This window comes from Choloepus didactylus, chromosome 6 (assembly GCF_015220235.1).
Source record: "Choloepus didactylus isolate mChoDid1 chromosome 6, mChoDid1.pri, whole genome shotgun sequence".
NCBI classification, from domain to species: domain Eukaryota; kingdom Metazoa; phylum Chordata; class Mammalia; order Pilosa; family Megalonychidae; genus Choloepus; species Choloepus didactylus.
In genome coordinates, this window is record NC_051312.1 from 33,132,946 (window position 1) to 33,152,874 (window position 19,929).

The following is a 19,929-nucleotide window of genomic DNA, read 5'->3' on the forward strand; positions in this document are numbered from 1 at the left end:
CAGTCCAGGATCAGGTATTACATTTGTCATTGTCTCTTTAGTGTCTGTCTCTTTTTTCTTAAATTGTGGTAACATATATACAACATAAAATGTCCTAGCCCAACCACTCCAAGCATATAATTCAGTGGCATTAATTACATTCACAATGTTGTGCTACCATTGCCACCATCCATTACCAAAACCTCTCCATCACCCCAAATAGAGACCCTGCACTCATTTTGCATTAACTCCCCATTTCTCCCCCACCCCATCCCCCGTGTCCTGTACTTCACTTTTCTGTTTCTATAAATTTGCATATTCTAGTTATTTCATGTAAGTGGAATCATACAATGTCTGTCCTTTTGTATCTGACTCAACCTAATATCTTCAAAGTTCATCCATGTCATAGCATGTATCAGAACTACATTCCTTTGTAGTTCTGAATGATACTGAATGATATTGAATGATACTCCATTGTTTATCCACTGAATGATTCTCCATTGTTTATCCATTCGTCTGTTGATGGACACTTGGGTTGCTTCTACTTTTAGCTATTGTGAATAATGCTGCTATGAACATCAGTGTACAACTGTCTATTCAATACCCAGATCCCTGTCTGGGACTCAATAAAAGTTTCACTCACTAAGTGTATTCTTCAGAAACTTAAATCCTTTAGAGTGCTCCTATGCCAGCTAAGTCCCCAAACCCAGAGGCAGTAGCCTCTACAAGAACATCAACTAGATGGGTCCCCTTTACTCATAAAGCTGACACTCCTTTTCAACATGAACAGGTTAGGGTGGTCACTGCCTAGACATCCCTAAAGATCGGGAAAGTGATTAAACTAGAGGAAGGGGTAGCACACACAAGACGGAATTTAACAAAGGATTATGAATACTGAATCTTTGTATAATTTTCTTTTTCTTAGTTGCTAGGGTACTAGAATAGCTAGAAGGAAAGAATTGAAATGGTGGAACTGTAACCTTTGAAATTTGTTCTATAGCTACTTGCTAAGTCGTCATTTGAAAGCTATACCTTTTTTTATGTATGTTATATTTCACAATAAGGAAATAACTAAAACTATAGTACTATCACTCATAACAACTTTGGAAATTTCCTGTATATCTACTTGTTAAATCATACTTTGGAAGATATTACCTTTGTGTATATGTGTTATATTTCATAATAAGGAAATAACTGAAACTGTGGAACTGTGACCTATAATATTTTTTGAAATTTGCTCGTTAACTACTTGTTAAATTGCACTTGGAAAGTTATCACTTCTATGTATATATGTTATATTTGACGATAAAAAAATATGACTTAAAAATATCTGTTTGAGTTGCTGCTTTCAGTTCTTTTGGATATATACCTAGAAGTAGGATTGCTGGGCCATATGGTAATTCTATGTTTAACTTTCTGAGTAACTGTCAAACTGTTTTCCACAGCAGCACCATATTACATTCCTATCAACAATGTACAAGGGTTCCTATTTTTCTGCATCCTAGTCAGCACTTGTTATTTTCTCCTTTTTTAATAATAGACATCCTAGTGGTTGTGAAGTGGTATCTCATTGTAGTTTTAATTTGCATTTCTTTAATGTCTAATGATGTTGAACATCTTTTCTTGTGCTTATTGGCCATTTGTATATCTTCTTTGGAGAAATGTCTATTCAAATCTTTTGCCTATTTTTTAATGGGGTGATTTGTCTTTTGTAGAGTTGTAGGAGTTCATATTTTCTGAATATTAAAACCTTATCGGATGTATGGTTTCCAAATATTTTCTTCCATTTTGTAGTTTCTGTCCCACTTTCTTGAAAATATCCTTTGCACAAAAGTTTTTAATTTTGATGAAGTCCAATTTTTGTGTTTTTTCTCTTTTGTTACTTGTGCTAAGTCTAGTATTCTATTGCCTAAAACAAGGTCCTGAAGATACTTCCCTATGTTTTCTTCTAAGAGTTTTATAGTGTCAGCTCTTATATTTAGGTCATTGATCCATATTAAATTAATTTTTGTGTATGGTGAGAGGTAGGGGTCCACATACATTCTTTTGCATGTGGACTTCGAGTTTTCCCATCGCCATTTGTTGAAGAGGCTATTCTCTATCCATTGAGTGAATTTGGTACTCTTGTCAAAAATTAGTTGGCCATAGATGTATGAGTTTATTTCTGAACTCTCAATTCTATTCCATTGGTCTATGTGTATTGACTTCTTAATAATCTTCTAAGCCATGAACACGGGATATCTTTCTACTTATTTAGGTCTTCTTTAATTTCTTTCAGGAATGGTAGTTTTCTGTGTACAAATCCTTTACTTCCTTGGTTAAATTTATTCCTAGATATTTTATTGTTCTAGTTGCTATTGTAAATAGAATTGTTTTCTTGATATCCTTTTTGGATTGTTCATTGCTGGTGTACAGAAACACTACCGATTTTTGTACATTGGACTTAATATCTCACCACTAGAATCATCTGTTAGCTCTAGTAGCTTTTTTGTACATTTTGGGATTTCTATATATAGCAAGCATCATGTCATCTTCGAATAGGGATAGTTTTACTTCTCCCTTTCTAATTTGGATTTCTTTATTTCTTTTTATTGCCAAATTGCTCTGGCTAGAACTTCCAGGACAGTGTTGAATAGCAGTGGTGAAAGTGGGCATCCTTGTCTTATTCCTGATATCAGAGGGAAAGCTTTCAGTCTTTCACCATACAGTATGACGTTAGTTATGGATTTTTCAAATATGCCCTTTATAAAATTGAGGAAGTTCCCTTTTATTCCTAGAGTTCTTAGTGTTTTTATCAAGAAAATGTCCTGGATTTTGTCAAATGCCTTCTCTGCGTCAATTATAATGATTATAAGGTCTTTTTCCTTTCATTCGGATGACCTCCTTGGTCATGCTGTATAATCCTTTTAATGTGCTGTTGGATTCAGTTTATCAGTATCTTGTTGAGGATTTTTGCATCTATATTCATAAGGGATATTGGTCTTTCTTGTATCTTTATCTGGCTTTGGTATTAGTGCTGGCCTCATAAAATTAGTTAAAGGTATTCCCTCCTCTTCAATTTTTTGGAATAGTTTTAGCAGGATTGGTGTTAATTCTTCTGAGAAGGTTTGGCAGAATTCACCAGTGAAACCATTTGCTCCTGGACTTTTCATCTTGAGGAGGTTTTGTTTAGTTTTGTTTTGTTTTTAATATAATTTTTTTATTAGAAATAATGTAGGTTTACAGAAAAATCATGCAGAATATACAGAGTTTTCATATAACTCCCCCCCCCCTTATTATTAACACCTTGCATTACTGTGGTACATTTGTTATAATTGATGAAATAATTTTTTTGTAATTTTACTATTAATTATAATCCATGGTTCACATTAGAATTCACTATTTGTGTTGTACAGTCCTATCAATCCTATGTTCTTTTGTTGTTTTTAATTTTTATTTTAGTAACATATATGCTACCTAAAATTTCGTCCTTTAACCACGTTCAAATATACAATTCAGTCATGTTAATTACATTCACAATATGGTGCTGCCATCACCATTCTCCATTACCAAAACTTTTCCATCACCCCCAACAGAAATTTTGTACCAACTGAGCTTTAACTCCCCATTCCCTACCCCTTCCCCAGCACCTGGTAACCTGAATTCTAGTTTCTGACCCTATGAATTTGCTTATTCTAATTATTTCATATCAGTGAGATCAAACAGTATTTGTCTTTTTGTGTCTGGCTTACTTCACTCAACAAGATGTCCTTAAGGTTCATCCATGTTGTCACACGTATCAGAAATTTTTCCTTTTCACAGCTGCATTTTATTTAACTGTAAGTATATACCACATTTTTCTTATCCATTCATCTGTTGATGGATACTTGTGTTGCTTTCATCTTTTGGCAATTGTGAATAATCCCCCTGTGAACATTGGTGTGCAAATATCCATTCGAGTCCTTGTTTTCAATTCTTTTGAGAATAGATACCTCGAAGTTTTATATCTATATATATATATATATGCACATATATATACATACACACTTGGGATTGCCAGGTCATGTGGTAATTCTATACTTTGAATTTGAGAAACCATCAAACTGTTTTCCACAGAGGCTATACGATTTTACAGTCCCCCCAACGAGTGAGTGTTCTATCTCTCCACATCCTCTCCAACACTTATTTTTCATTTTTTTAATAGTAGCCATTCCAGTGGGTGTGAAGTGGTATATCATTGTGGTTTTGATTTACCTTTCCCTAACGATGAATGATGTTGAACATGTTTTCATGTGTTTTTTGGCCATTTGTATATCTTCTCTGGAGAAATGTCTGTTCATGTCTTTTGCCCATTTTTGGATTGGGCTGTTATTCTTTTTATTGTTGAGTTGTAGGATTTCTTTATAAATTCTGGTATTAAACCCTTATCATATATGTGGTTTCCAAATATTTTACTTTAATGATGAAGTCCTTTGATGCACAGAAGTTTTTTTTTGTTTTTGTTGTTTTTCCCTGCCTCGGGTTTATTTGTACAAATAGCACAGGAGGACCCCAGCCTCATGCACATGGCAGCCCAGGGACACACCAGTCCTTCCATCCTCACATTGGCAGACAGGGGGCTCTACTCAGGAGCCTTCAGGGGGGCCTGGGCACCTTTGGGTGCCTGACCAGGAGCAGTAACGAGAGCTGGAGCCAGAGCCTGGGCATTGACCCGATCCTTGCCCTTGAACTTTGGTCAGCAGAGTCTGAGACCCCTGGTGATTCAGGCATGAGTACACTTCCTGTGCTTGAGATGGACAATGTAGGCAAGTCCATTGAGCTTGCTGCTGCCACTCTTTGGGATCTTGGGTTTAACCTTCTTGGGCTTTACGAGGGCCTTGAGGGCCTCTGCACGTGCGCTTATGGCCTTGGCATTGTTGGCCTGCATCTTCTTCAGAGTATGCTTCCTGGCAAAGCGCATGTTCCTCAAGAACATGGGATCTGCCTCCTTAAGAGGTTCATATCTTTGTGATCAGGGCTGTTTGATGCCATTTCTCTGCTTTTTTGGGGGACTGGTTGTAGGCACACAAAAGTTCTTAATTTTGATGAGGTTACATTTATCCAATTTTTTCTTTTGTTGCTCATGCCTTAAGTGTAAGGTCTAAGAAACCATTGCCAACACAAGATCCTGAAGATGCTTCCCTATGTTTTCTTCTAGGAGTTTTATGATCCTGGTTCATATATTTAGGCCTTTGATCTATTTTGAGTTAATTTTTGTATATGGTGTGAGATCGGGGTCCCCCATCATTCTTTTGCATATGGATATACAGTTTCCCCAGCACCATTTGATAAAGAGAGTCTTCTTCCCCAATTGAGTGAACTTTGCACCCTTGTCAAAAGTCATTGCCCATAAGATATGAATGTCAGTATTAGCACATATTGCAACTGTTAAAAAAGCTGAAAAAGAATCCAGACTTTAACTACAGATATGAATGAAGCAGATGTGGTTAGGACTAGGGCAAATAGGGCCAAAGGGTAAAGGATAATACTGACTGCATTTTAAAACTTCAAATTCCATGTGAGACCAAGGGAAGAGATGTTTAGATGGTGCAAGATCTATATTTCCTGAACAATTTAACTCTCACAGTTCATTCAAGTACCATAATTACATGGAACTTTTAATAGGAAGTGAGACCTGGTAGGTTTGCATAGGTTAGTGTGAAATAGCTACACATCCCAAAGTAATTTAGACAAAGAATAAAAATATATATGCAGTACCTATCTACCTGTTGATGAGCAGGTAGAATGGTGTAGACTTTCTGAAGGTCAGTGTGGTTGTTCCACAAAAAGTTAAGTATGTGGGGACCAAAAGGTCCTGCAACCTCATTATGGGGTATGTCATTTGAAGATCTGAGAGCAGAGACATGAATGAACATTTGCAAACTGGTGTTCATGGAGGCAGTAATCATGATTTGCAAAGGGTGCAGACGACCTAAGGGTACATTGACTGAAGAATGGAATGGTGGACTGTGGTGTACGCATACAGTGGAACATTGAGCAACTACAAGAAGGAGTGAAGCTGTGAGACACACAACGAGGTGAATGGATCATGTACACAGTATTTGAGTGAAGTACACCAGCAATAAAGGCAAACACGTTAATGCCTCACCAATATGGACTAACTACAATGTATAAACTCAGAATTGAATCTTAGAACATAGCCTAACGTGGACATAATAATTGTAATAGTCCCTAGATGGTAAGGTCTTACAGCAGTTAACTCTATCACTGAATTGTAATGCCTGTCTCTAAACTTTGAGATGCTGATCCCCTAGTGTATAACCTGATTGGTCTCTGGAAAAATGCATATTTCTGAGACACCTGAAACTCAGAGCTAGAGCTCAGCAGATGTGAATGTCAGTACCAGTGCATACAGCCACTGTTAAAAAAAAAAAAACCTGAAAAAGAGCCCAGACTTCAATTAGTGATATGAATGAAGCAGGTCTGGTTAAGACCAGGGCAAGCCAGGCCAAAGGGTAAAGGTTGAAACTGACTGTGTTTTAAAACTTCAACTTCCATATGAGACCAAGGGAAGAGGTATCTATTTGGTACAGGATCTAAATTTTCTAAATTGTACAACTCTACAGTCGATTTGTTCAAACACCACAATTGCATGGAACTTTGAATAGGAAATGAGATACGGTAGGTTAGTATAGGCTGGAATGAAGTAGTGACACATCCCAGATTAATTTAGGCAGATAATAAAAAATATATTTACAGACTCCCCCTCCCCAGCCCCGAGGATCTGGGGGAAGGTGCGGATGTGTTGGACATCCTCACATGGACTGGTGTTGATGTTGTCACAAACATTGGGAATGGCGGTTTGATGTGCTGAGCCCTCGATCATGGGACTTGCCCTTATGAAACTCATCACTGCAAAGGAGAGGCTAAACCTGCTTGAAACAGTGCCTAAGAGTCTCCCCCTGAGTACCTCTTTGTTGCTCAGATGTGGCCCTCTCTCTCTAGCTAAGCCACCTCGGCAGGTGAACTCACTGCTCTCCCCCCTACATGGGATCTGACTCCCAGGGGTGTAAATCTCCCGGGCAACGCAGGATATGACTCTTGGGGATGAATCTGGACCCGACATCATGGGATTAAGAACATCTTCTTGACCAAAAGGGGGATGTGAAATGAAATGAAATGAAGTTTCAGTGGCTGAGAGATTCCAAATGGAGTCAAGAGGTCACTCTGATGGGCATTCTTATGCACTATATAGATAACCATTTTTAGGCTTTAATGCATTGGAATAGCTAGAAGTAAATACTGGGAACTATCAAACTGCAACCCAGTAGTTGACTCTTGAAGACGATTGTATACCAATATAGCTTACAAGAGGTGACAGTGTGATTGTGAGAGCCTTGTGGATCATATTCCCTTTATCCAGTGTATGGATGGATGAGCAGAAAACTAAATGAAAAATATGGGGGGGGCGTGTTCTTTTTTACTTTTGTTTTTTATTCTTATTTTTCACTTTTTCTGGTATGAGTAAAATGTTCACAAAATAGATTGGGGTGATGAATGCACAACTATATGATGGTACTGTGAACAATTGATTGTACACTTTGGATGACTGTATGGTATGTGAATATATCTCAATAAAATTGAATTTAAAAAAAAGTCATTGGCCATAGATACAGGGGTCTGTTTCTGAACTCTCAATTCAATTCCATTGGTTTATATATCTGTTCTTGTGTCAGAACCATACTGTTTTGACCACTGTAGTTTTGTAATAAGTTTTAAAATTGGGAAGTGTGAGGCCTCTGGCTTCATTTTTCTTTTTTAAGATGGTTTTGGCTATCTGAGGCCCCTTACCCTTCCGAGTAAATTTGATGATTGGCTTTTCCATTTCTGCAAATAAGGCTGTTGGAATTTTGATTCGGATTGTGTTGAATCTGTAAATTTCTTTGGGTAGAATTGACATCTGGACAATATTTAGTCCTTCAGTTCATGAGCATGGAATGTCCTTCCATTTATTAGTCCTTTACATCCTTGGTTAAATTTATTCCTGTAAATTTGATTATACTTTTAGTTGCTATTGTAAATGGAATATTTTTCTTAATTTTCTTTTCCGATTGTGTGTTACTAGTGCATAGAAACACTACTAATTTTTGCGTGTTTATCTTGTATCCATCACGTTGCTCAATTCGTTTATTAGTTCTAGTAACTTTGTAACTTTCTCTATATAGGATCATGTCATCTGCAAATAGTGAAAGTTTTCCTTCTTCCTTTCCCATTTGGATACCGTTTATTTCTTTTTCTTACCTAACTGCTCTGGTTAGAACTTCCAGTACAATGGTGAAAAACAACAGGGTGACAGTGGTCATCCTTTTCTTGTTCCGGATCTTTGGGAAAGTTTTTCAGTCTTTCATCAATGAGTATGATGTTAACAGGGGTTTTTTTCATGGATGCCTTTCATCATTTTGAGGAATTCTTTTTCTATTCCTAGTTTTCTGAGTGTTTTTATGAAGAAGCGTTGCTGGATTTTGTCAAGTGCTTTTCTATGTCAATTGAGATGATTATGCGTTGTTTTTTTTTTCCTTTGTTCTGTTAATGTGGTGTATATTATGTTGATTTTCTTATGTTGAATTCAACATCCTTGCATTTCTGGGATAAATTCCACTTGATCATGGTGTGTAATTCTTTTAATGTGCTGTTTGATTTGGGTTTGCTAATATTTTGAAGATTTTGCATCTATATTCATAAGAGATATAGGTCTGTAATTTTCTTTTCTTTATGGTATCTTTATCTGGCTTTGGTATTAGGGTGATGTTGGCCTTGTAGAATGAGTTAGAGAGTGATCCCTCCTCTTCAACTTTTTGGAAGTGTTCGTGCAGGATTGACTTTAATTCTTCTTGGAATATTTGGTACAAGTCACCTGTGAAGTCATCTGGTCCTGGGCTTTTCTTTTTTGGGAAGTGTTTTTTTGTTTGTTTGTTTTGTTTTGTTTTGTTTTGCTTTTTAGAGAAGTTGAGGGTTTGCAGAACAATCATGCATAAAATACAGGATTCCCGTACATCAGACCACCCCCAACACCTTGTATTGTTATAGAATATTTGTTAACAATTGATGATAGCATTTTTTTTAAATATAATTGTACTAATCAGTGTGGGCTATTTATGTGTTTCTAGGAACTTGTCTAGAAACATCTAGGCATCTAGGTTGTCTGATTTATTGGCATACAGTTGTTCATAGTATCCTCTTATAATCCTTTTTATTTATGTAAGGCTGGTAGTAATGTCCCTTCCTTTTATTTCTGATTTCAGTTATTTGCGTCCTGTCTGTTTTTTTCTTTGTCAGTCTAGCTAAATGTTTGTTAATTTTATCTTTTCAAAGAATCAACTTTTGGTTTTGTTGATACTCTCTATTGTTATTTTTAATTCTCTATTTTAGTTCTGCTCTAATCTTTATTTCCTTGCCTTCTGCTCTCTTTTGGGTTTAGTTTGATCTTCTTTTTTTAGTTCCTCCAGTTGTGAGGTTAAATCTCTGGTTTGAGATCTTCTTTTTTTTAATGAAAGCATTTAGAGCTATAGATTTCTCTCTCAGCACTGCCTTTGCTGCATCCCTTAAGTTTTGGTACATTGTATTTTCATTTTCATTCATCTCAAAGTATTTCCCAATTTCGTTTGTGGTATCTTCTTTGACCCATTGGTTGTTTAAGAGTGTTATTTAATTTCCACATATTTGTGAACTTTCCATTTCTCCCTCTGTTATTGATTTCTACCTTTATTCCATTGTGGGCTGAAAAAATATACTGTATGATTTCATTAGTTTTAAATTTATTGGGACTTGTTTTGAGGCCTAACACATGGGTTGTCCTGGAGAATGACTTGTGTGCACTAGAGAAGAATGTGTAGTCTGCTGTTGTTAGGTGAAATGTGTATGTATGTTTGTGTGTATATATATATACACATCCACACACATATATATTTATCTATTAAGTCTAGTTGGTTTATAGTAATGTTCATGTCCTTTATTCTTACTGATCTTCAGTCTAATTGTTTTATCTGTTATTGAAAGTGGTATATTGATGTCTCCTTCTATTAACATAGATCCATCTATTTTTTTCCTTCAAACATGTCAATGTTTGCTTCATTTATTTTGGGGCTCTGTTCTTGTGTGTGTATATGTTTATAATTTTTATATCTTCCTGATAAATTTACCCTTTTATCAATATGTAGTGTCCTTTTTCCCTTTTAACAGTTTTTTACTTAAAGTCTGTTTTGTCTGATACTAGTATAGCCATCCCCACTCTCTTGGTTACTGTTTGCATGGCACATTTTTTCCAATCCTTTCACTTTCAGGCTACTTTTGTCTTTGATTAAGGTGAGTCTCTTGTAAACAGCATATAGTTGAGCCATGCCTTTTTAATCCATTTTGCCAATCTCTGACATTTGACTGGAGAGTTTAATCCATTTATATTAAAGTTACAACTGATGATTCATTACTTCTGGTTATATTTATTTTTTAAATCCTATCTAAACTAAATTTGTTTACTGATTGTAGTAGTTATTCAGTTAAATCTCATGGATTTTCTAGATATGTTATCCGGAAATAGTAATAGTTTTTCCTCCTCCATTCCAATTTTACAATTTCACACCTGTGATTTCTTTCTCTTTTATAAATGCTGCTACCATCAGAACAATGTTAAATAACAGTGATGATAGTGGGTGTCTTCATATTTTTCCTGACTTTAATGAAAAATAGCTAGTTTTTCCCATTAAGCATATTGCAATTTATTGAGAGTTTTTATAAAGAATGAACATTAAATTTAGTCTTGCCTTTCCAGCATCTATGTAGATGATCCTGTATTTTTTCTCTGCATAGTTCTAATAGTATGATGAATTATGTTAATAGATTCTATAATATTGAACCCATCCTTACATTCTTTGGATAAACCCCACTTGGTCATGGTGTATTCCTTTAATGTGAGTTTCTTTAATTAATTTTGCTTGCTAAAAATTTACTTGGAATTATTTTCATTGATATTCATAAGTAAGCTGGATCTGTGCTTTTCTTTTTTATGAATTCTCTATGTATTTTGGTACCAACATTGTGCTTGGAAGTTTTTCTTCAGTTTTCCTTTCTCTGGAACAGCTTAAATAGTATTGAACTACTTACACTTGCAATGTGTTGAAAATCTGGGCCTGAGGCTTTGGGTGGGAGGGGTTGGTCAGTGAAGAGGGAGGGCAAGCATAGAGAGAGGTAGTTCTTTGGTAACTTTCTCTGTCAACTGTCCTATTATTGTTACGTCCATAAACTTTGAGCTGCAATGTCCAGGTTGAAATCCCAACTCAGCCACCTCCTAGCAATGTGACCTTGGTTACTTTATGTCTCTATACTTTGGTTTCCTGTCTATAAAATGGGGATTATAATCATGCTAACCTCAGGACTGGTTAATACATGTCAAGCACTCTGAACAGTACCTGGCAGTTACTATAGTAAATGATAAATATTTTTATCATTTTTTTTTCTTGGATATTGCACCATGATTCTTTGCAAGTATGGTCCTAATTCTGAAGTCAAATCTGCCTACATTTTCAGTACTCTGAGATAAGTATTTTCCTGCTCTGGAGAGTGGTTTTCATTTAAAAGAACCAATTGCTCTTTCTTAACCTGTTGCTTGGTCTATAATGGGCTTCTGATCCCTCTTAAGCATGTTTCCACACAGCTGGAGGTAATTTTCCTTGATAGAAAAACAAAAATAAAAAAATCCAGAAGAATACAGGCATTGGATATGATGTTAGCATAGCTTAGAAGGCCATTTTGGTTGTCCTTAACTTTTTCCCACAAGCCTCAACTCATCCTGACTATAGCTTCCTATCATTCTCCTTTATGTTTGTCATTAGTTTTTTGTCCTTTCTTCCAGTTTTGAAGATGGCTTTCGTAAAACCTGAGCTGATCAGAAAGCATCATGTACAATCAGATTGGCTCATTTATTTATGGCCTACCTTTCTCCTTATTTAAATCACTTTTGTTCTTAGAATTCTGTTTTTTTAAACTGCCTTATTTTTCACAAAATTTTGACCTTGGGGAAAACATACATTCTAGAAGTTTTAAAGTATTGCCCTCAGGTAAAGTACAGTCACTTTTACCTGAGGTTCTGAACAATCCTTAGCACTTAACTGTTTCCTGATCGTCTGAATAAAGTCTAGTTACAGATTTGCTCTTCACCCTTCTGATAGATTCAGTTGTAAGCACAGTATTTTGGGAATCTGTTTTGCTATGAGATTCATTTCTATAAGTCACCCACTTCTGGTGGGAAGTAGCTTTGGCTTTGGCATAGCCTATGACTGGGAGCCGCAGGTCCTGAGTTTTAGTGATGCATTCAGTAACCACCATGTTGCTAATTATCTAATAATATCTGAATTGCATCTAACCCCTTTCTGGAGTTAGGCTAAAGATACCTGCCATCTGTTTCTCTCACGTGGAATGGAGAATTAATGAATTACCACCTGTAAAGAGTTTAGACATGTAAATAAGACCTCATAGGCATAGATAATTTTGAAACCCTTTTCATGAAAAAAGTAGCTCATTAGATTCACTGTGATTTTTACAAGTAAACTCTTGTGAGTGAATGGCAGTGGTCACCAGTGTGTCCTACCAGAACAGCCCTTAGGAAACTCAGCAGATGAATGGTGTGGGGCAGACTGGTGCCTTTGCGGAATGCTTATAGTGTCATCTGGAGCTCTGTGCTTATTCTGAAGGTCTTATTCTGAAATCTGAGGGGCTCAGAGATAGCCAAGAGGAAAATTTCCTGCTGATTTAAACCCCTTTGGGTTTTCCAGATTGGTATCTAATGCATTTGCAAGAGCATTGCAACTGCTAATCTCTCCCATGGCCTCATCTGGCTGGCCAGCAACAGGCTACAAATCGATCTTTATACAAGGTGTTTGTTTATAATTTATGGAGCTGATAGGAAGGCAGAGCCATCTGCTCCTCCAGGCATCAATATTTCTAACCCCTCCCATTCCCTGCTAGGGCATTTTCATTTGGAAATTATTTTAATTAGGAGATTACATTGCAGAGTCTGGAACATGGCTTCCTGCTGTTCGTGCATCGCTTTTTCTCCCCCTGGAGTTTCCCCCTGAAGCTCTCCATCTTTTTGATTTGAAAACCTTTTATTTCCTAGCCTTTATTCCATTCTCAGCTGTCCAGCTAACTGTCCCATCATCCTTTCCTGCGTGTGTTTTGCCTTCAAGTAAAGAGTAGGTTGTTGGAGCTACAGTTCAGGGACCAGGGAGTATTTGGTAAGGCAACAGTTCTCAAGTGTGGTCCCCAGACCAGCAGCGTCATCAACACCTGGAAACTTGTTAAAAACGAAAATTCTCAAGCTCCACCCCAGCATTGTGTTTTAACAAGCCCTCCAGGTTATTCTGATGCATGTTAAAGTTTGAGAACCATTATGGTAAAAGTCATAGAACAGAACAGAGAGTTAAGTGATATGTGGGTTGTCACAGTGTCTTAGCTCTATTTCATTTCACCTTTTTCTCTGCCTGCTTATGCTATTGTTGAATCCAAAAAAGATGAGTTGCCCTTTATCATTAGTGCATTACTTTTCTATGGCCCAAGAAAACAAGTAATAGAGATCCACGAAATCTCTCCCTGTATAAATCAGTTCATCAAACTTTCAGCCTTATGAGAGGAAGCTGCAGAAGTGAATTGAAGCAGTGACCACTCACCACTCTGAGCATTTCCATTGCCATGGGGGAACTTAACAGATAACAAGCAGCAAACATAACTTGCTAATTGGAGCTTTGAAATAAAAAGGGAACTATAAACACACCACCCATGCTCACTGAAATGTAACAACCAAATGATTCTATAGTTACTAAAATCCCCTTCCTTAGGGTAGAAGCAAACCTCTAGATTACTAACTGCAAAATTTCTGAAACTGAACATGCTTCTGGAGAATCTCTATAATAATTTTCAATATTCTCATTTCTTTTATCATATACATTTCTACTACTGCAGTAGCTGGGAGCAGTTGCGAAATTGGGTGGGGCAAAATTTGAGAGATGGCCATTGACTTGGAATCATCATAATATAATACAAACACAAACACAGTTGCATTTGAGAAATGCTTTTTGTCTATATGCCCAGTTTTTTCAGGGTCTTAGAGCCAAGCTTTCCAAAAGGAGGAAAACCTTACTTGCACTCCCTTCCCTACTCCCTCCACATGTACCATTAGAAATTAATATTGGCAATAAAGAGTTAAATGTTTTTTCTAATGTTGGTGGTGGGATTTGAGGTCATTATAGACTTGTTCTTGACCAAATTACATGTTAATACACTGTCTGAGCTGGATCTATATAACAGCTAGGTAAAAAAGCCTACTTCGAAAAATGCCCACTATACATTTTTGAGATATTAAATGTGGATAAAATACCTCTTTGTTGCTCAGATGTGGCCCTCTCTCTCTAGCTAAGCCAGCTTGGCAGGTGAGATCACTGCCCTCCCCCCTACGTGGGATCTGACACCCAGGGGAGTGAATCTCCCTGGCAACGTGGAATATGACTCCCGGGGAGGAATGTAGACCCGGCGTCATGGGATGGAGAACATCTTCTTGACCAAAAGGGGGATGTGAAAGGAAATGAAATAAGCTGCAGTGGCAGAGAGATTCCAAAAGGAGCCAAGAGGTCACTCTGGTGGGCACTCTTACGCACAATATAGACAACCCTTTTTAGGTTCTAATGAATTGGAGTAGCTAGCAGTAAATACCTGAAACTATCAAACTACAACCCAGAACCCATGAATCTTGAAGATGATTGTATAAAAATGTAGCTTATGAGGGGTGACGATGAGATTGGGAAAGCCATGTGGACGACACTCCCCTTTGTCTAGTTTATGGATGGATGAGTAGAAAAATGAGAGAAGGAAAAACACAAACAAACAAACAAAGGCCCCCAGCATTCTTTTTTACTTTAATTGCTCTTTTTCATTTTAATTATTGTTCTTATTTTTATGTGTGTGGTAATGAAGGTGTCAGGGATTGATTTTGGTGATGAATGCACAACTATGTAATGGTACTGCGAATAATCGAATGTACGCTTTGTTTTGTTTGACTGCATGGTATGTGAATTTATCTCAATAAAATGAATTAAAAAAAATGTGGATAAAATGGCAACTGAACAAAGTTGTCTTAAAGTCCACAGAGTCCCATCTACTTATCTGTTTATTTTCATATCCTATTTGAAATTTATGATTTCTCTTTCTTTCTCTCCCTGCTTTTGGTGGTTACAGTCTAAATTGTCCATTTCTTTTTATCTTTCTGAAGGTTGCGCTGACTAAGGTTGGAAAACCGAGATGAATTCACTCCTGAAGCTTAATACATCCAGTTCCTTTGGTTCTATATCCCCAACTGGAAGAACGTGTGAATTCAGGGGAGGAGGAGGAGGAAAATGTCATTTTTTTGGCAAAGGGCTTGGGACCCTGAGTAAGGAGCAGACGGTCCCAGTGCTAACTAGATAAATCTAGCCGTACAGGCAGATGGCGGTTGGAAGTTGAGCAGTATCGCCTAATGGTGATAGCAATGAATATTTGGATGTCATTATTTTATTAGTTAGCAAACAACCATTCTTGTGGTCCCTCCTCGGTTTTATGCGTAATGGTGCTGTAGGTGTCAGCCCTCCAGAGTTGGCACAACAGCCTAACCAGTGTGTTCTTTTTTTGATCTATTCTGTCATCTCTGTGGCTTCATTAGCAACACATAGGGAAATGGGAAATGAATGTAGAGTTTTATTTATCACTCCAACTCCCCAACCCCATAAGCCTCGACAAAAGCAGTTCTTTGTTTTGTTTTCTTTAAGGTAATTTCCTAAGGAAATTTGTCCTTGACCTCCTTTGACCTGTTTTTTGGCTTTCTAGAATCTGGTGAGACAGCTGAGCTTGGCTTTTTTTTTTTTTTTTTTTTTTTTTTTTTCCCCAAACATAATACCTCTGAGGGTGGTCATCCAAGTAATCTTCAAATAAGAGAGAGCAAAAAGTGTCTTTGCATGTGCATATGAAGTAGATCTAAAGCAGACAAAGCCTGGAGCATGGTCCTTTTGAATGTGCTGTACTAGTCTGCTTGTGCCCATGATGTGGGCACTCTTGTTCCAGGTTCACATCAAGGGTAAGCCACTTCCTCTAGCAGGGAACTGCACAGTGGGCCTTAGAGAGGGATTTAAATGAAAACTGAAACAAGGCATGCGGGCACAGTCCCGGTGCTAGTTAACATCTTATTAGTCCCATCATGTGGAGAGGATTCTTCTCGGTGGTACTCCTCCAGCACCCCTCTACCCCCACATCTCACCCTGAGCTGAGCCTGCTGCCTGGCTGACCCTGTGTTTTATTCTCTGTAACTGCAAGGTGCAGAGTGGTGCTGCCCACGAATGGACATTGACTTAGGGTATGGATAAGGGGTAGAGCATAGTGAGAAATGAAAAGAGCCTCAGCCATCCAGCCAGGGCTGGCCTTTGTTTCTCTATCCTCTGTTTGTGGAGTAGGGTTTAGTGTTAGTAAGGTGTTGTCCAGAAGACTGACAGCTCTAAATTTTCCGGTTCTCTTAAATGAGAAAGTAAGACATAAATTTGCAAAATGATTGTCTTCTCCAAAGTCACATAGCCGATGTACAGTAGGATTCCCACCCCAAGGAAGTTCTGTCTGTATCATCTTTTTCTTGGAATCAGTGGGTTTGCATTTCATTCATCTCCATTTTGATCTTTTGGACAATAACAGCTGTTGAATGGCTCTTCAGGAACAATTTTTAATAACTTTTTACTTACATAATTTCTCAAATGATGTCTCTTAAGTGTGACCTAAGACTCAGGAGGTGGTTGTGGTTGTGTTGACTATCCTGTAGTTTCCTACTGAAGTGGTAGAAGAGACATCTTTCCTGCCTCTTGTGTTTCTTCTTCCATGACATTTTAGTTTGATTGACAGGACAGCTTCTAGCATTTCTTGAGAGGTTTCAGGCCGTTAGGAATGCCCCAGAACTTCTTGGCCCCAGAATTTCTGACAACATCAACTTCAAACTTTCTTATCCTCTTTTCTTTCTTTGTCTGATACAGCCTCCGTGAATGTACTGGTGCAGAACTGCAAGATCTACAATGATGCCAGCTGTGACATTTCTGCAGATGGGCAGCTCCTGGCAGCTTTCATCCCTAGCAGCCAGAGGGGCTTTCCTGATGAAGGCATCTTAGCAGTGTACTCCCTGGCCCCCCATAACCTGGGCGAAATGCTCTACACCAAGCGATTTGGTAAGGGATAGGAAGCCCAACAGAGTGACAGAGGGACGCTGGTACCTTGGCATGGGCATTCCTAGGTGAGGCACGGCTTAGGTGGGATTAATGGTCATGTACTGCTCCTGGCTTTGCTGGGGCACAGGCCACAGGAAGATTGCTTTGCCAGAATCTTGGCTGTTGGCACTGGAGAACAATCTCAGAATGAGTCCTCCCTACCGCAGTAGCATCCCCACATTCTCCTATTATGATGACCAGGAATAGGGGAAGTGCTTTGGTCATGGCTTGGGGAAGTGGACACACTCATACACTCAAGGCAGTTTGGCATTGTGTATTAAAAGCCCCCAAAATGTGTGTGCTCCTTGATCCAGCAATCCCATTTCTAAGGAAATAATCAGAAAACTAGGCAAAGAATTTACAGTAATACCAATTTTTTCCAAGTGATTGTATGTTAACAGTAATAAGCATTTATTATTTTCTATATGCCAAACACTGTATTCAATTCTTTACATGCTTTCTCATTATACTCCTCACTACAATCATAAGAGGTAATCCTGAGGTGGCCAAAGAAATATAGAGATTGGAGAAAAAGAGAAAAGAGTGAAAGTTGTTTCCTTGGAATGGCAAGAACTCTGGGAAATGCCTCTTTGTTCTGTTGGCCCTCAGGTCCCAACGCCATTTCGGTGAGCCTGTCCCCAATGGGCCGATATGTAATGGTGGGCTTGGCTTCACGAAGGATCCTGCTGCACCCCTCCACAGAGCACATGGTGGCCCAGGTCTTCAGGCTGCAACAAGCCCATGGTGGCGAGACCTCCATGAGGGTGAGTGCCACCTCTCATGCCTCTGCTAGATGGCAACCCTCCAAGGTTTGGCAGGGTAATGAAGGACCATAGTATGATCTCCCAGCCAGCCAGGACCAACAGGTTTCATTTTGGAAAAGGGGGCTTTCTCACACCCTAGATTATGAGCTGGGTTCTCTAGAGGCCTTAAAGTATGTTTGAATAAAGAACAGTTCCCTTTCTCAATGTGAAACCTTTTTTCTAGAGATATATAGGACCCAGTGAAATATTTATGCTTATTTTTAGAAAAAGAAAAGTTTTTTTGATGATCAGACTATAAAAAATGATAGTATACTATGAAATGTTCTTTTCTGTGTGCTGTAATCGTGATGGAGGATGAGCCCTTTGGGCAGCTACTGTGCTCTTAATTGTCCCAGCCATTTCACCAGCAGAGAAAAGGTCCTATTTAGGACCCCCTCTTGTCTTAGGTGAGCCTTTCTTAAATTGCCATAAAAGCCCTCTGGGCATCATGTGGTTGGTGGCCTCTGGACTCAGCCAGACTAGTATGCCTTACTGAACTTTCCACATCCCCTGGGTGCTCATTTGGCTAGGATTTTATAAAGGGGAGTGAAGCATTTTCATGGTTCTCTAATTAGATGGTGTTTAAGCTCTGTTTCAAGCTAAGAACCCATGAATTCCCTTAGTACTTTATGTAGTCTGTGCCATTTATAGTTTTATGCACTTTGTATGCTGATTTGTATGTCCTTTAGCTGTGTTGTGTGTATGTTTAATCTACCCAATTAGGTTCACTGTCAGCTCCTTAGGGGCATACTTCCCATGATGCCTCGTTTAGTGCTATGCATGAAGATGCTTGTTGAATGTCTGGAATGTCTGTGTTTTAAAGAAAAAACCAGAGATAGGATCCATTTTATGCAAAGTGATAGAAAGTGAATGTCCTAGTGTGATCTGCCCTTGCCTGTTCAGCCTCTTCTCTCTCCTATCTCCTGCAGCTACCCTCTTTCTAGCTATACTGAACCAGTTTCCAAACTCCCTGAATTTGACAAGGCTTTTTCATGCTAGGGTGCCTTTACCTGTAATGCCCACTTCTCCCCCATCTCCAGCTGCCTGTCAAGTGCTTCCCCTTCTGTGAAACCTTCCTAAACAGAGTTGATCACTCCCTCCTTGTGCCACCACTGTACCTAGTACATGCTGTCATGTTAACACTCATAACACGTACTGCAGCTGATTCTTCCATGTCATTCTCCTCTCCTTCACTGTTAGCTCCTTGAGAGCAGAGACCATGTCTTTTTTATCTGTATGAAGTCCAAGTACCTTATAGGAATCTGACATTTAGTAGAAGCTGAATGAATGAAAGAGAATCTCAAGAAAAGCATCCTCATCATTTCTAGGTGGTAACTATCAAAACCAGTGGTGGGTAGCATCCTATTGCCTCCAGTCTCCAAAAGGAGCAGAAGCAAGGCATTCTCTGCTATTGACATTGTAATGACAGGAAAGTTCTGATTCTTGAATTCCGTAACTGTGGACATATTTGACATTGGGTGATGGAAAGAAGGCTTTGTAGGAAGTTTGTCAAGCTTGTTTTCTTATCTAGATATTTGAAAATGGAAGTTGAGTTTTAGTTTAAATATCCTTCTTTTGCTTATCATAAGCAGATTTAGATGGTAAAAGTACCTGGTGACTGCTTTTCACCACCTAGAAATCCTGGTGCCAACAGCTGTTCTTCTAACCCTTCCTGCCTAATTGTAGTATAATTGTTTGTAATCATTAAGAGACAAGATCTCATTTCAGCAATACTAATGGACATCCCCAGCTTCTTCTGGAAACCAGGGCTTCTGCCCAACTCCTGGGTAAAGCCTGCCAGTCCTCCATCCTAGCAAGGTTCCTCTTTTCCATAAATAGCTAGTAACATCTGA

At 38.3% G+C, this 19,929-nt stretch overlaps 1 protein-coding gene across 9 annotated transcripts in view; it reads left to right on the top strand.

The window, feature by feature from the left end:
• The window catches only part of AMBRA1 (autophagy and beclin 1 regulator 1), a 182,743-nt gene that overhangs the window by 137,022 nt on the left and 25,792 nt on the right, over positions 1 to 19,929 (top strand). For all 9 annotated transcript variants that reach the window (XM_037838594.1, XM_037838595.1, XM_037838593.1 and 6 more), the window contains 2 exons: positions 17,046 to 17,234; positions 17,883 to 18,037. In XM_037838594.1, coding sequence (XP_037694522.1) covers positions 17,046 to 17,234; positions 17,883 to 18,037 — 344 coding nt within the window. The remainder of the gene's footprint in view (positions 1 to 17,045; positions 17,235 to 17,882; positions 18,038 to 19,929) is intronic.